At 42.1% G+C, this 15,420-nt stretch overlaps 1 protein-coding gene across 1 annotated transcript in view; it reads left to right on the top strand.

Annotated features, from left to right (window-relative positions):
- Positions 1-6,622, top strand: part of agxtb (alanine--glyoxylate and serine--pyruvate aminotransferase b) — a 57,430-nt gene extending 50,808 nt beyond the window's left edge. The window contains exons 9-11 of the mRNA XM_060898230.1: positions 3,953-4,048; positions 4,122-4,250; positions 6,515-6,622. Coding sequence (XP_060754213.1) covers positions 3,953-4,048; positions 4,122-4,250; positions 6,515-6,622 — 333 coding nt within the window. The remainder of the gene's footprint in view (positions 1-3,952; positions 4,049-4,121; positions 4,251-6,514) is intronic.
- Positions 6,623-15,420: the final 8,798 nt, after the last annotated feature.

The raw sequence follows: 15,420 nt of genomic DNA, 5'->3' as shown, positions 1-15,420 counted from the left end.
CCCTCCCCGTTTAGAGGACAGTACTATACATTTTGTTTTGTCAACATTTAGAACCAATTTATTTAAATTAACCCATTTCCTTATCAGTACAAGCTCATCATTTAGGATTTTTTCTAACTCATTTGATGTTGAAGCTGCTACATAAATAGTAGAGTCATCTGCATACATAGTAATGGACGACTGTTGTAAAATTAAAGGTAAATCGTTAGTAAATATAGAAAATAATAATGGCCCTAAACAACTCCCTTGTGGAACTCCACAATTCATCTCTCTAACATCAGAAAAACCAACATTAAAATACACACAATATTTCCTATTGTTAAGGTAACTACTTATCCAGGCAACAGAACCTCGATCAAAGCCATAACAATGTAACTTATTCACCAATAATCTATGGTCAAGAATATCAAACGCTGCACTAAAATCTAATAAAACAGAACCAACTATCTTACCTGCATCTATTTCTTTCAACCATTCATCGGTCATTTCAGTGAGTGCAGTAGCTGTGGAGTGCCCCTTTCTATATGCATGTTGATGTACTGTATTCAAATCATTTGTACAGAAATAATATTGTATTTGCTCATAAGCTATTCTTTCCATAATTTTGCTTAACAAAGGTAAAATACTTATTGGCCTGGAGGTGTGGCCTCTGTCTCTATCAGTTCAAGTGAAGGAGACATGGTCTCTGTATCGGTTCGCGTGAAGGAGGTGTGGTTTCTGTGCCTGTCAGTCTCAGTGAATGAGGTGTGACTTCTATAGATAGTTTTCACTGACGTCACGGCATTCCGGGGAACGCCCTCCAGCCGCCATGTTGTGGGGCAAACAAAACGGACCATCGCCATTACCGACTACATTATCTCGGACGAATTTATGAAGTTATATAGTCAGTTTTCTAAAATAAAGATCAATGTCGGCAAAATCAAGCAAACAGAAGTATATAGATACATTAGACGCAGGGGCGATTTCTCAGACAACAAGGGAAGCCAAGCTTCCCCTAAAATTCTCTCCCCAAACTGCGGCGTCTATGGCATTGAATTCTCATTAAAACAATAACTTGCATAACATAATATATGCCCAAGATTGTATTTATGTTCATAACTATCCTGTAACTTATTTGAGTGATGTCTGACGAACTTGCAGTTCGCTACGAGAATCACCTTTGCTGCCAGGCTGTAACCTTTCTTATTTCAATGGGCTCTATGGACTGGCAGCAGTGTTGCCAGATTGGGCAGTTTTAAGTGCATTTTGGCGGGTTTTGAACATATTTTGGGATGGAAAACGTCAGCAGTATCTGGCAACACTGACTGGCAGCCGGGTATCCGTTGCAGTCTACGAGACGGCTCTGAACAGCCAATTTCGGCTAGTTGTTATTGGTTAAAATCAACAAAATCGTCACTTCCAGGGAAGCCGGGTTTCTCTGGGACTAAACGAGACAGTGGGAGGGACAAGAAGCCGGGCTGATGTAGGATTATTGGAGGTGGTGTTTGAAAGACATGAGGAGGGCGGTACTTCGGCGAGGAACACGGAAGCATGATCAGTGAGTCCCTAGCGGATGTCGAGAAAGTGTAGTCGTGTGCCAAAGTGCTGTCCGAATTTCTTTTCATATAAACGGTTCTTCTCATTGATGTCTCTGTACATTACTCTGTAAATAAATGTAAATATTACTCGTTGTGCTCCGTTAACTTTCATCCATTCTATCAGTTTGATCATTCGCGAATTCACTCGTTTATTTCATTTGTAGTTCAATCTGGTTGTAGGCTAGCTTGAGCCTTATTGGGATCTGCAGTGCTAGCTGCTAACAGAAATTGGTGAAGTCTCTGGAAAGCACAACCAGCTGGTATGACAGGGTCACAGACCATTTTCTGGAAAAGGAGCGGAGGGCAGAATTTGTGTATAAATAGTGTTCATGTTCATGAATCTGAAGTGTGTATATTGTTCAGTAATGTTAAGAGAATGGTGGGCTCTGTGTTATAGGTTATACCTGGGTATAATATTCAAGGTTCTGTGTGTTGCATAGCCTACCTGGTTATGGATTTCCAGACTGTGTTGCAGAAGATGTTCAAGGATGTGTTGCACAGCTGGGTGTTGTGTTAAAGACTCTGTGTTGCATATCAGGGTATGATGTTCAAGGCTCTTCGTTGAATAGCCAGTGATTTTTGGATGTTTGATATTTTTGATTAAGGACATGAGGCACTAGCCTAGCAAGCCAGACTATAACATGAAATGTACAAGCAAAAATACTTTCTGCCACTAGGTAGGGTTGTCTAGTTCACTATGCTAATGGGGCACACCTTTCTATGCTTTGATATCCGGCCTACAGGTTTTACGATGAATGCGTAAAATGGGCTTCCCCTGTTTTAAAAACCAGCAGCCGCCACTGATTAGATGACATCTCACGACAACGGTATGCAGCCAAACTGGCCTTGATTGGGGGAACTGACCCCTACGAAGTGGACAAAGATGCATTTTCAAGTGACTATGCAGGGCTGCCAAAGCCTGAAACTGCCAAAGCCTGCTCCAAAGCCTGAAACTGACTTCATCAAACTTTAAAGGCTGTCTGATATATACAACTTTATATATTCACAGCACGCCTTTTGGCGGATACCGCCTGAATCGCGCAGATCCGATTTTTTTTTGGGGGGGGGGGGGGGGGGGGGGGGCGTTGGAGTGTCTGATTATAATTTCAAAGTAAATTCTGTATTAAAATTACTAAATAAGCAAATCCATTACAGTCCATGAAACAGGAAGTATAAGGATGAGAAAAAAACAGTTTAAATCGGAAAGCTGCGCACATTTGCGCAGCCCAAGCGGTGTGCAGGACTGCGCAAATGTGCGCAGCTTTCCAGTTTAAACTGTTTTTTTCTTATCCTTATACTTCCTGTTTCATGGACTGTAACAGATTTGCTTATTTAATAATTTTAATACAGAATTTACTTTGAAATTATAATCAGACACTCCAACGCCCCCCCTAAAAAAAAAAATCGGATTTGTGCGATTCAGGCGGCATCCGCCAAAAGCCGCGCTGTTTGCATCCCAAACACAAATCAAATCATACAGAATAGACCTAAAATGTTTTTCAAAAATGACCCTTGCGTGAGTGAAGTGACAAGTTTCAAATAGAAACGTGACAAACGAGCAACATTAAGTGTACATTACAATGTAAACGTACACTCAGCGGTTCCAGTTAGGCATTCTCCAGAGATTGTTCACATGATGTTTTGGTTTCTAAAAACAAACTTAAACACAATTGATTGTTTATTTAAACAACTTACCACTTATAAAATGATCGGAGCAGACTTTGCTGTGTTTGGAAGGCTGATAATCCTTGCGGTTGATTCTCGCAAGCCATAGATTTCTCCTTTGTATGCTGAGTTTCTTTGTTTGCTCGCCTTCGTGCTCCCGTACAGTGGGAATTCCATAAAAGCTCCGCTTGACTTCATCATCTGACCTATCACGACAGCCGTGAATACAACAGGTGTGCACCATTGCTAGCTTTAAATAGCCTGCTTGGGTTCTTTTGAAGACTTTGTACTCGCGCATTACAATGTGTGCTCAGTGACCCGTACGGTAAGCTTGACCCGTACGGTAAGCTTGACCCGTAGGGAATCCCCGACTCTGTGACGTCATGTGAAAACTATCTATACCTGTCTATGCAAGTTCAGGAGGTGTGGCCTCTGCAATGGTCAGTGCCAATGAAGGAGGTGTGGCCTCTCTTTTAGGTTAACTGAAGGAGGTATGGCTTCTTTCCTTTTCTGATGTTCCAGGTGTTGCTGTTTGCAAGAAATTAAATGTCATTAAAACGGCTTTAAATGGTGTCATTTTAAATCACTTGGTGCTTCTAACAAATCCTTCATTTATCCTCCTGACCAGTCAGAATGGAGAATTCAGCAGTGCTGTGGTATAAACATGAGAGAGAAAGTCAGTACTGAGGATGTTCTGTTCTTTCCTGTAGGGCCTGGAGAACTCGTGGAGACAGCACAGAGTGGTCACAGAGTATCTGTGGAAGGGTTTAGAAGATCTCGGCCTTAAACTCTTCATCAAGGACAAGGTGAGCTGTTCGTTCATCATGCGATCATCATCATAATCTTAAAACATTCATCACGTAAGTCATTTGTGTTTAGGATCTGAGGCTGCCATCGGTCACCACCATCAGCATCCCTGAAGGATATGATTGGAAGGAGCTTCTAATGTACATGATGAAGCACCACCAGCTGGAGATGACGGGAGGGCTGGGGCCGTCCACTGGCCTGGTGAGGAGAACATCTACACTACTGTTCAAACGTTTGGGGTCACTTTGAAATGTCCTTATTTTTGAAAGAAAAGCACTGTTCTTTTCAATGAAGATCACTTTAAACTAATCAGAAATACACTCTATACATTGCTAATGTGGTAAATGACTATTATAGCTGCAAATGTCTGGTTTTTGGTGCAACATCTCCATAGGTGTATAGAGGCCCATTTCCAGCAACTCTCACTCCAGTGTTCTAATGGTACAATGTGTTTGCTCATTGCCTCAGAAGGCTAATGGATGATTAGAAAACCCTTGTACAATCATGTTAGCACAGCTGAAAACAGTTGAGCTCTTTAGAGAAGCTATAAAACTGACCTTCCTTTGAGCAGATTGAGTTTCTGGAGCATCACATTTGTGGGGTCGATTAAATGCTCAAAATGGCCAGAAAAGTGTGACTTTTCATGGAAAACACAAAATTGTCTGGGTGACCCCAAACTTTTGAACGGTAGTGTACCTGTCCTATGTGAAGTGTTCATCATTGCTAATACAGTGGTGCTTGAAAGTTTGTGAACCCTTTAGAATTTTCTATATTTCTGCATAAATACAACCTAAAACATCATCAGATTTTCACACAAGTCCTAAAAGTAGATAAAGAGAACCCAGTTAAACAAATGAGACAAAAATATTATACTTGGTCATTTATTTATTGAGGAAGATTATCCAATATTACATATCTGTGAGTGGCAAAAGTATGTGAACCTTTGCTTTCAGTATCTGGTGTGACCCCCTTGTGCAGCAATAACTGCAACTAAACGTTTGCGGTAACTGTTGATCAGTCCTGCACACCGGCTTGGAGGAATTTTAGCCCGTTCCTCCATACAGAACAGCTTCAACTCTGGGATGTTGGTGGGTTTCCTCACATGAACTGCTCACTTCAGGTCCTTCCACAACATTTCCATTGGATTAAGGTCAGGACTTTGACTTGGCCATTCCAAAACATTAACTTTATTCTTCTTTAACCATTCTTTGGTAGAACGACTTGTGTGCTTAGGGTCGTTGTCTTGCTGCATGACCCACCTTCTCTTGAGATTCAGTTCATGGACAGATGTCCTGACATTTTCCTTTAGAATTCGCTGGTATAATTCAGAATTCATTGTTCCATCAATGATGGCAAGCCGTCCTGGCCCAGATGCAGCAAAACAGACCCAAACCATGACACTCCCACCACCATGTTTCACAGATGGGATAAGGTTCTTATGCTGGAATGCAGTGTTTTCCTTTCTCCAAACATAATGCTTCTCATTTAAACTAAAAAGTTCTATTTTGGTCTCATCCATCCACAAAACATTTTTCCAATAGCCTTCTGGCTTGTCCACATGATCTTTAGCAAACTGCAGACGAGCAGCAATGTTCTTTTTGGAGAGCAGTGGCTTTCTCCTTGCAACCCTGCCATGCACACCATTGTTGTTCAGTGTTCTTCTGATGGTAGACTCATGAACATTAACATTAGCCAATGTGAGAGAGGCCTTCAGTTGCTTAGAAGTTACCCTGCGCCGACTATTACACGCCTTGCTCTTGGAGTGATCTTTGTTGGTCAACCACTCCTGGGGAGGGTAACAATGGTCTTGAATTTCCTCCATTTGTACACAATCTGTCTGACTGTGGATTGGTGGAGTCCAAACTCTTTAGAGATGGTTTTGTAACCTTTTCCAGCCTGGTGAGCATCAACAACTCTTTTTCTGAGGTCCTCAGAAATCTCCTTCGTTCGTGCCATGATACACTTCCACAAACATGTGTTGTGAAGATCAGACTTTGATAGATCCCTGTTCTTTAAATAAAACAGGGTGCCCACTCACACCTGATTGTCATCCCATTGATTGAAAACACCTGACTCTAATTTCACCTTTAAATTAACTGCTAATCCTAGAGGTTCACATACTTTTGCCACTCACAGATATGTAATATTGGATCATTTTCCTCAATAAATAAATGACCAAGTATAATATTTTTGTCTCATTTGTTTAACTGGGTTCTCTTTATCTACTTTTAGGACTTGTGTGAAAATCTGATGATGTTTTAGGTCATATTTATGCAGAAATATAGAAAATTCTAAAGGGTTCACAAACTTTCAAGCACCACTGTAGCTAACATCCAGTCTCTATCAAATGAGGCTCCGCCTTTTTTAATGCAAGAGTGCCTTTCCACTCCTATTCTCAAGAGTTAAGATGAAAGCAGAGTCATGTGTTAAAACCCAACAACCCCTGACATCTGTGTGTGTTCTAGGTGATGCGTGTGGGGCTGATGGGCTACAACTGCAGCATGTTTAACGCTGATAAAGCTCTGGAAGCCCTGGCCGACGCCCTGAAACACGGCAAAAAACACAAGGCCTAAAGAGAGGCACACGTCCGCCATCGGACTCCTCACTCGACTACAGGACAGCTGTGGAGATGGCGAACACACCACAGAAGACTTTACAACTTAAAATCTAAAGTGTACGCGTGTGATTGAGTACTTTACAGCGCTTTAGCAGTGGCTGGTTAAGATGATGTAGAAAATGTACAGGAAACTAAAAAAAAATTTTTTTCCATTATTCTTTTGTCAAATATTTCAATCCAAGCATTCAAGTCCACATTCAGCACCAATCTTGGGCTTGTTTGGGGGCGTGGCTTATAATCATGGGCGTAAAAATGCGTATGGACGGTATGGACGCGTCCATACCAATATTCAGCTGAGTTTAAAATGTCCATACCATTTTTGAATGGAGAAGCAGCGATGTGGGAAACACTGAATAAAAACACCAAACGCGGTATCGCTTCCAGCTGATTTTCAGTTGTGAACAGACCTCTCAAAGACGGCTGACTATTGGTGGGGACAGCAGGTAAAAAAGCTTTATGAAGCTTTGATTGGCCCACCTCCCGTTGCCTTGACGTTGCTATGGTTTTTGATTGGCCCACCTCCCGTTGCCTTGACGTTGCTATGGTTTTTGATTGGCCCACCTCCCGTTGCCTTGACGTTGCTATGGTTTTTTGTTGTCATTGGCTGTAAGCAGTAGCAAGCGGTAAAATCAGCATCCAGCTCGCTGCTACAGCAAAACAGCACACAGGCAGTGATGTCGGGCAATAAAAGAAAACGTAAGGAGGACATAATATGACATTTTTGTCATATGATCCTGTAACAGCAAGGAGTTTCTGTTTGCAATCTCTCTCTCTCTCTATGTCTGTCTGTCTCTCTCTCTCTCTCTCTCTCTCTCACACACACACACACACACACTAATAAATGCTTGTAGGTAATGCTAAATGTTTACTTATATTTACCTTTTTTTTGCTCATTGTTTGCATGTATATGCATATGTATATATGCATGTGTATATGCGTATGTATGTAACCTCTGCAATAAAATGTAAAAATGTGAAACAATTGTCACTTAACCCTTTCAACTTGATGAATAAACATTTTTGCAAAATGCACTACAACTACCAAAACTCTTCACACTTCTACCACCCATACCTACATTACTTCCAGATTCTGAAATTGCAGTAACTCAAAAGGAAGCACATAATGTTTCAAATGTGTGAAAATAGTAAAAGTTGTGTGAAAATGAAGCAGCAGCACATAATTCTGATTGTGTTGTTGTATTTTGGGTAGGTCATCCACTACAGCGAAATTCACAGCAACTTCAATGTCCACTTTCTCTGTGTGGTAATGTATTGCCCGTATACATGCAGATGTTAGCCTAAGACTAAGACTAAGGCCCAATCCCAATTCTAATTTCTACCCCTTCCCCTCCGCCGTCCCCTCCGCCGTCCCCTTGGCCCTTCCCCTTGAAACTGAGCTACAAGGGATAGGGCTTGAAATTCAACCCTTACGTATTGGGATAGCCCTTCAACAATCGCATACGTCATCGCGTACCTCCGTCAGCGTTTACGTTAGCAAAACGCGACGCGTCATTGGCTGCGACCAGCCGCTACAGTCAGAGCCAGAAATCTCTGCTGGCAGGGTGTGATTTGTTAACTAACACCACTGAATGGGATATCTTTGGCGCTTCGTGCACCACATCCGACAGAATGAGGTGTCAGAACACTCATGTAAACAATAAAAGTGAGAATAACAGAACAAAACGTACGCAGTAAAGCAACCGAAAACAATACTCACTCCCAAAGCTTTTTAGCAGCAGCTTGGATTTCAGAAATCGCTGCTCATTCTCAGCTCGAAAGCGAATCAAGCGGCGTGTTTCCTCTGGATAACAACTTAAAACACGTAAATAATGGAGAAAATACATTTATGACAATCTTTCGCCGCGGGAACCGCCATCTTTCTGAAATCCGCATGAAATCTCGCTGAAATCCGCATGGCATTGTGGGAAATCACTCAAACCCCTTCGTTCGGAGTCTGCTCCAGGAAAATCTCCGTTTGGAGGGGTACAGAAGCCCTACGCCTTCCCCTACCCCTCCGCGTTAACTGGGATTGGGATACCCCTACCCCTTCACGTGAACGCGCAAAATGGAGGGGAAGGGCCAAGGGGTTGGTCCAAGGGGTGAAATGGGATTCGGCCTAAGTGTACCTGGTGCTAAAGATCAAAATAACACAAAGGAATGGACAACCAATCATTTGTACAGTGTAGGCCACATTTCGTGCGACAACCATGGCACACTGGGGCGCTTGGCCAAATTATGTCCCCACCAATATCATCACCGTTTTTACGCCCTTGCTTATAATCTCAGGTTTGTGTTCACAAAGAATTCCTTCTGAATCTTTTGGGAGGCATTAGAGGTTTTTGGATTACCAGCATATCATCATGCAGGAATATTTACATATATGTGTGTGTGTGTGGGGGGGGGGGGGGGGGGGGGGGTTTCTCAAGTTTTGGTTCTCAGTGCAAACTTACACCACCAAATAATGGGATGATGAATTAAACCTCTCACACCTGAGCTGAGGAGACAAACCCGACATTTTAATCCAGCATATGGAGCTTATCCTCAATGTTAGAACAGCTACATATATACAGTGCCTTGCAAAAGTATTCATCCCCCTTGGTGTTTGTCCTGTTTTGTTGCATTACAAGCTGGAATTAAAATGGATTTTTGGAGCGTTAGCACCATTTGATTTACACAACATGCTGACCACTTTAAAGGTGCACATTGTTTTTTTATTGTGACACAAACAATAATTAAGATGAAAAAACAGAAATCTGGAGTGTGCATAAGTATTTGCCCCCTTTCGTATGAAACCCCTAAATAAGAGCTGCTCCAACCAATTCACTTCATAAGTCACATAATTAGTTGATTAAGAGCCACCTGTGTGCAATCAAAGTGTCACATGATCTGTCACATGATGTCTGTATAAATCAACCTGTTCTGGAAGGACCCTGACTCTGCTACACTACTAAGCAAGCAACATGAAAACCAAGGAGCCTCCAAACAGGTCAGAGACAAAGTTGTGGAGAAGTATAGATCAGGGTTGGGTTATAAAAAATATCCCAAATTTTGAATATCCCACAGAGCACCATTAAATCCATTATAGCAAAATAGAAAGAATATAGCACCACTACAAACCTGACAAGACAGCATACATGCCCTTACAAAATCTGTACTTTTCCCTTATATACACCCATGAGCCCTTACTGTATACACGAGAAAAAATTCCAAGATATAATCCAAAGCACCGATTGTTTTATTCTACATTACAGACTCCTATTGTAATAGGCATATTTATCACACTGCATCAAGTTAAAGGGATCAAATAAACATGTACTGAATAAAAAGAAATTTCAGATCCCAGAGAAAACAACTGAATTAAAAAGGACTACATGTACAGTCAAGTAAATAATTATCTACTAAAGAGAATGACTGAACTATAAACTTAATTATTTAATATACATTGTATCAGTAATACCAGAATTATTGATGTAAATTTTGCAAATAAAATGTATTAATATTAAATAGTTCATAAAATTTACACAAAGTTCTATTTGACAAGTGTTGACATCACCTACAATATTACATTCCACCAAAGAAAATTACTTGAAATATAACAGCAGTATGAAGTAGGTATGTTAATTAAAATCATAGGTTACAAGTAATAAATTATATATAATCATGTCAAACAGTAAATGAAGGTTAGTAAAAGTTCCATTTGAGAAAAAAAGTGTCGACACCACAAGCAGTGTTCGATCCAACTAAAAATGACTGAACCACATCAAGTATATTATGTAAACAAGGATAAGTGAAAATATTAATAAATTATGAAGTTAAACTCAAAATCTTCCCAGTAATTTATAACAAGAATTTAAATCGTATTCCTTTTCGGAGTGTTCTTTGTTGTACAAAGATGTTGCAGATTTGGCACTAGCTATAATATCACTGCTTGGGTAGCAGTTGTAGCTCCTCATCACACTTCATTTTAATTTGCAGATATGCAGTTAATCCATGAAGGCTCTTATGGGCGGCTGTCTCATGCCTGACTTGCTGAGAGGGCCTCGACACTCTGATTCCGCTGACTTGACCAGCATGTTCATTGCTAAGACGAACAGGGTCACCGAGATGGTGTAGCCAGTGATTATCCTCACTTCAAGCTGGTGCCAGTCAGATGTTGTAAGACCAGCAGATACCCTCAGGCTGAACTTTCTGTAGTAGTCCAAGATGAGATGTTGCACCTTCTGTGGAACGTGGCGCTTGTCGAGTGCCACTCCTATCAGCTTATGTGGTATTGAACTGTAGGCATTGGTGAGATCCAGCCACAGTACCACCAGGTCCCCTCTGCCCTCTCTCGCCTCCCTGATGAGCTGAATCAGCACACCTGTGTGCTCTAGGCAGCCCGCAACACCTGGTATACCTCCCTTCTGTACCGAGATGTCAATGTAATTGTTGTTCAGCAGGAAGTTGGTGAGTCTCTTGGCCAGCACACTGAAGAAATTCTTGCTCTCTACACTGAGCAGAGAGATGATCCGAAACTGATCAACCTTCTCAGATGTCTCATCTTTCGGAATAAACACTCCTTCCACATATCTCCACAAATGGGCGATCTTCCCTCTTCTTCAGATCACCTTCAAGGCCCTCCAAAGCCAGTGCAGCAGCTTTGGGCAGTTCTTCTAGACCTTGTAAGGCACTCCGCTTGGGCCTGGTGCAGAATTGGCTCTTGCTCTCCTCACCACTTCCTCTAGGCTGGGCTCCTTCAGGTTGAAGTCTGCTGTTGGCTCTGGTGGAGTTATGAGAGCTTCACACGTTTCCAGGGGTTGGTCTCTCCTGTTATCACTGTAGGTGCTCTTAAGGTAATCATTAATGGCTTCTCTCGAACAGGTAAGATGGCCAGTCCTCTTCTGACCTAGAAGTTCCTTGGTCAGCTTGAAGGGGTTGGCCAGGAATGCAGCTCTCCTCCTTGCCCTCTTCCTATGCCTCCTCCTGTGGTTTTCTGCCCTCCGGAAGGTCAGTAGCTCCTTCCTCAGGATTGCCCGCAAATCTGTCAGACCTTCCCTCTCCACAGCACCTGCCTTCTTATACTGCCTCTTGAGAGCCTTGAGCTCTTCCCTGAGGCACTGGATTCTCCTTGCTCAGTGGTTTGAAGCATAGGCTTGCTGTGTGGGCTTGGCCTCCTTCATCCTGAATCGCTTGGCTGCGACGATAACTGTGATTGTGGCCATAGTAGCCAGCCGGTGGTCTACATCCCCCTTAGCCATCTCCTCCAGGATCTGGTCAACGTCCCCATCGAACTGATGTCACTTGGTTGTCTTTGAGGACTGGGGCCACTGGATCCTTGAGTCGGCTGTGGAGTGTCATCGTGGACAGCTGGTGCAGGTACTGCTTGGTGGCTCTGACGGTTCTGTTCATCTCTGGTAGCTGATGGTATTTGGTGGCTCTGGGTACTACTTGCCATAGGGTCAGCCAGTAGGGTGCTGGTAGTAGGCGTGACAGACACTGGGAGGTTCTGGACACTGTGGTTTGCCTCCGGGCCTAGCCCCTCCGTTGTCTCACCAGAAGATGCTTCTGTGCACTGTGTCGCCACTACCCCTGTTGTGCACCCCTTCCTGGTCTGATGTATCTTCAAGCCCCTGATGTTCTTACAGACCTTGTCGCAGGTGCATAGTACTTGCGATGTCATTTGTCCGTTGTCCTGCGTCGTTAACCTTGGGTCCGGTTGGGGTGCTCATTCTCCCCCCCCGGGGGATCTTTCTCCTTTGTGATTTTCATAGCAAGATTTATGGCATGTTGTGTAAATCAAATAATGCTAACCCTCCAACAATCCATTTTAATTCCAGCTTGTAATGCTGTAAAGGGGGATGAATACTTTTGCAAGGCACTGTAGAGGATATTACACAGTGATACGAAGATATGAACTTTATCTTCAAGTGGCGAGTGTATATATTACGAGTGAGTGAAATATTTTCAACATGAGAAGATAAACTTCATATCTTCGCACTACCGTGTAATGTTCTTTATATTATATGGACACATCCACACGAAAATACACAAGTTAATCAAAAGAATTTTCATTTTGAGCCAGTTTGCTATTTTTCGTGGTCTATCAGATATATTCCATTCAGCGACTCATCTTCCGACTCGTTCAGTATCATACGAGCTAAATGGAATATATTTGATAGACCACTCAACACCAGACAATATTATTTAAATATGTCACTCAGATCCACGATATATTTCCTAAGAAAATGTGAGTTTTTCAACATGGGAAGATAAACTTTATATCTTCAAGCCAACGTGTGATTTTCTTTATATTATTATGTCAACACATTCACAAACAAAAAGTCCCCAAATTTATCAAAACAACTAACTCACTGATTTCCTCATGAGTGATGTATAGAGATTTATGTCCCGGTTTTGGTTCTCCATGTCCCGGATGGAGCTCGGATGAAAATTATGAGTGGTGTATTTCCCAGTAAAACACTTGTGTCTGTGTAATATAATATACTATAAATACTAAATAGTGATGCAGGAAATAAATTTGTCTGACTTAAAGGTTCTGACTGGAAAGTTGAATTCTGGGTAAAATGTTCTATTTCTATTGCTGTTGGAGTTTCGAGATGTTTCCCTGCTGTGCGCGCGCGTACACACACAAACCATGTATCCTGTGTGTAAATGTTTTGCTGAGATAAAAAGCATCTCGCATTTTACAATTTCGGAGATCGCTGAAGCAAGCAATCAACAATGACCACCGTGGGGCGTTTGAGCTACTTTTAACCAAAACAAGTTGGCATGGGCAAACATGGTGGACTCGGCTCTCCTTCCAGCGGAAAAGAAAAGGAAAGCCTGTCTAGTGAGTGCAACTGCAAGATAGAGCGAGGTTATTGCTCTGATGTGTCATTTTTCTGGACAGATAACTAAATCATTCTAGCTAGCGCTTAGCTAGCTTAGCCTTAGAGTGCATGGGCTCGACTCCATGTTAGCGCGTATGGAGTTATACACCTGTTCTGATCTTACAGAGAAAGAAATGAGAACACAAAAGCAGGAACAGAGAAAAAATATAAATATTTGTCTTTTGTTTCACGGATCTATTCATGAACGTCGATCACAATTTCCATCCCTGCAACTCAAAACTCTTTGAGGTTGATACAGAGTCACGATGTTTTCTTGGTGGCGTCGCCATCTTGGTGTGACGCAGTTCCACAATTATGCTAATTAGTTCAAGCTCCTCCCTCATGTTTGCCTGTTTCCCATTTCCGTCGGGTCGTACTGTTTACCTCATGAGGGAGGAAAACAGTCCCAAAACAGAGAAAAGCGACCCTCAGGACATCAAAATGATCACATCCCATTCATCCGCATGATACTGTTCTTGCAAGACAGAGGAAAATACCACGCACAGTTAAAAAAAAATAAAAATTTTCAGATGATTTTGCAGGCAGCATCTTTAACTAAACAGTCTAACATGTAGCTAAGTTAGCAGTGTAACTAATTTCGTGTCACTTCATGTCCAAATTTGTATTTCTTTTGATGTCAGTACACTTTTTTCATTATTGTTTTTTCTTCTCAACAATACGATCCTGTAATTTAGTTTTGAACTCCAGAATGTTTGGGACTCTGAACAGGGGCAGGATGAAGCATCAATGGGGGCTTGTCTATAGCATGACTGACAGCAAAGATGTAAATAATAATGAGTATAATTTCAGATTAACTGTTCTGTGGTCAGACGAATCAAAATTTGAAGTTCTTTATGGAAATCAGGGACGCCGTGTCATTCGGACTAAAGAGGAGAAGGACGACCCAAGTTGTTATCAGCGCTCAGTTCAGAAGCCTGCATCTCTGATGGTATGGGGTTGCATTAGTGCGTGTGGCATGGGTAGCTTACACATCTGGAAAGACACCATCAATGCTGAAAGGTATATCCAGGTTCTAGAGCAACATATGCTCCCATCCAGACGACGTCTCTTTCAGGGAAGACCTTGCATTTTCCAACATGACAATGCCAAACCACATACTGCATCAATTACAGCATCATGGCTGCGTAGAAGAAGGGTCCGGGTACTGAACTGGCCAGCCTGCAGTCCAGATCTTTCACCCATAGAAAACATTTGGCGCATCATAAAACGGAAGATACGACAAAAAAGACCTAAGACAGTTGAGCAACTAGAATCCTACATTAGACAAGCACGGGTTAACATTCCTATCCCTAAACTTGAGCAACTTGTCTCCTCAGTCCCCAGGCGTTTACAGACTGTTGTAAAGAGAAAAGGGGATGTCTCACAGTGGGAAACATGGCCTTGTCCCAACTTTTTTGAGATGTGTTGTCATGAAATTTAAAATCACCTAATTTTTCTCTTTAAATGATACATTTTCTCAGTTTAAACATTTGATATGTCATCTATGTTCTATTCTGAATAAAATATGGAATTTTGAAACTTCCACATCATTGCATTCCGTTTTTATTTACAATTTGTACTTTGTCCCAACATTTTTGGAATCGGGGTTGTATATTTGGCCAAGTTCTTCAGAAATCTCTGTTGTTTAGACGCAACGACTTTCTAAAGCCGACATGGAAAGCATGCAAGGGTCAAATCTCATCTCATCTCATTATCTCTAGCCGCTTTATCCTGTTCTACAGGGTCGCAGGCGAGCTGGAGCCTATCCCAGCTGACTACGGGCGAAAGGCGGGGTACACCCTGGACAAGTCGCCAGGTCATCACAGGGCTGACACATAGACACAGACAACCATTCACACTCACATTCACACCTACGGTCAATTTAG

The sequence above is a fragment of the Neoarius graeffei genome, chromosome 17 (genome assembly GCF_027579695.1).
Source record: "Neoarius graeffei isolate fNeoGra1 chromosome 17, fNeoGra1.pri, whole genome shotgun sequence".
Classification (NCBI taxonomy): domain Eukaryota; kingdom Metazoa; phylum Chordata; class Actinopteri; order Siluriformes; family Ariidae; genus Neoarius; species Neoarius graeffei.
The sequence above is the reverse complement of the archived record's forward strand: the minus strand, read 5'-3'. Positions and strand labels throughout refer to the sequence as shown.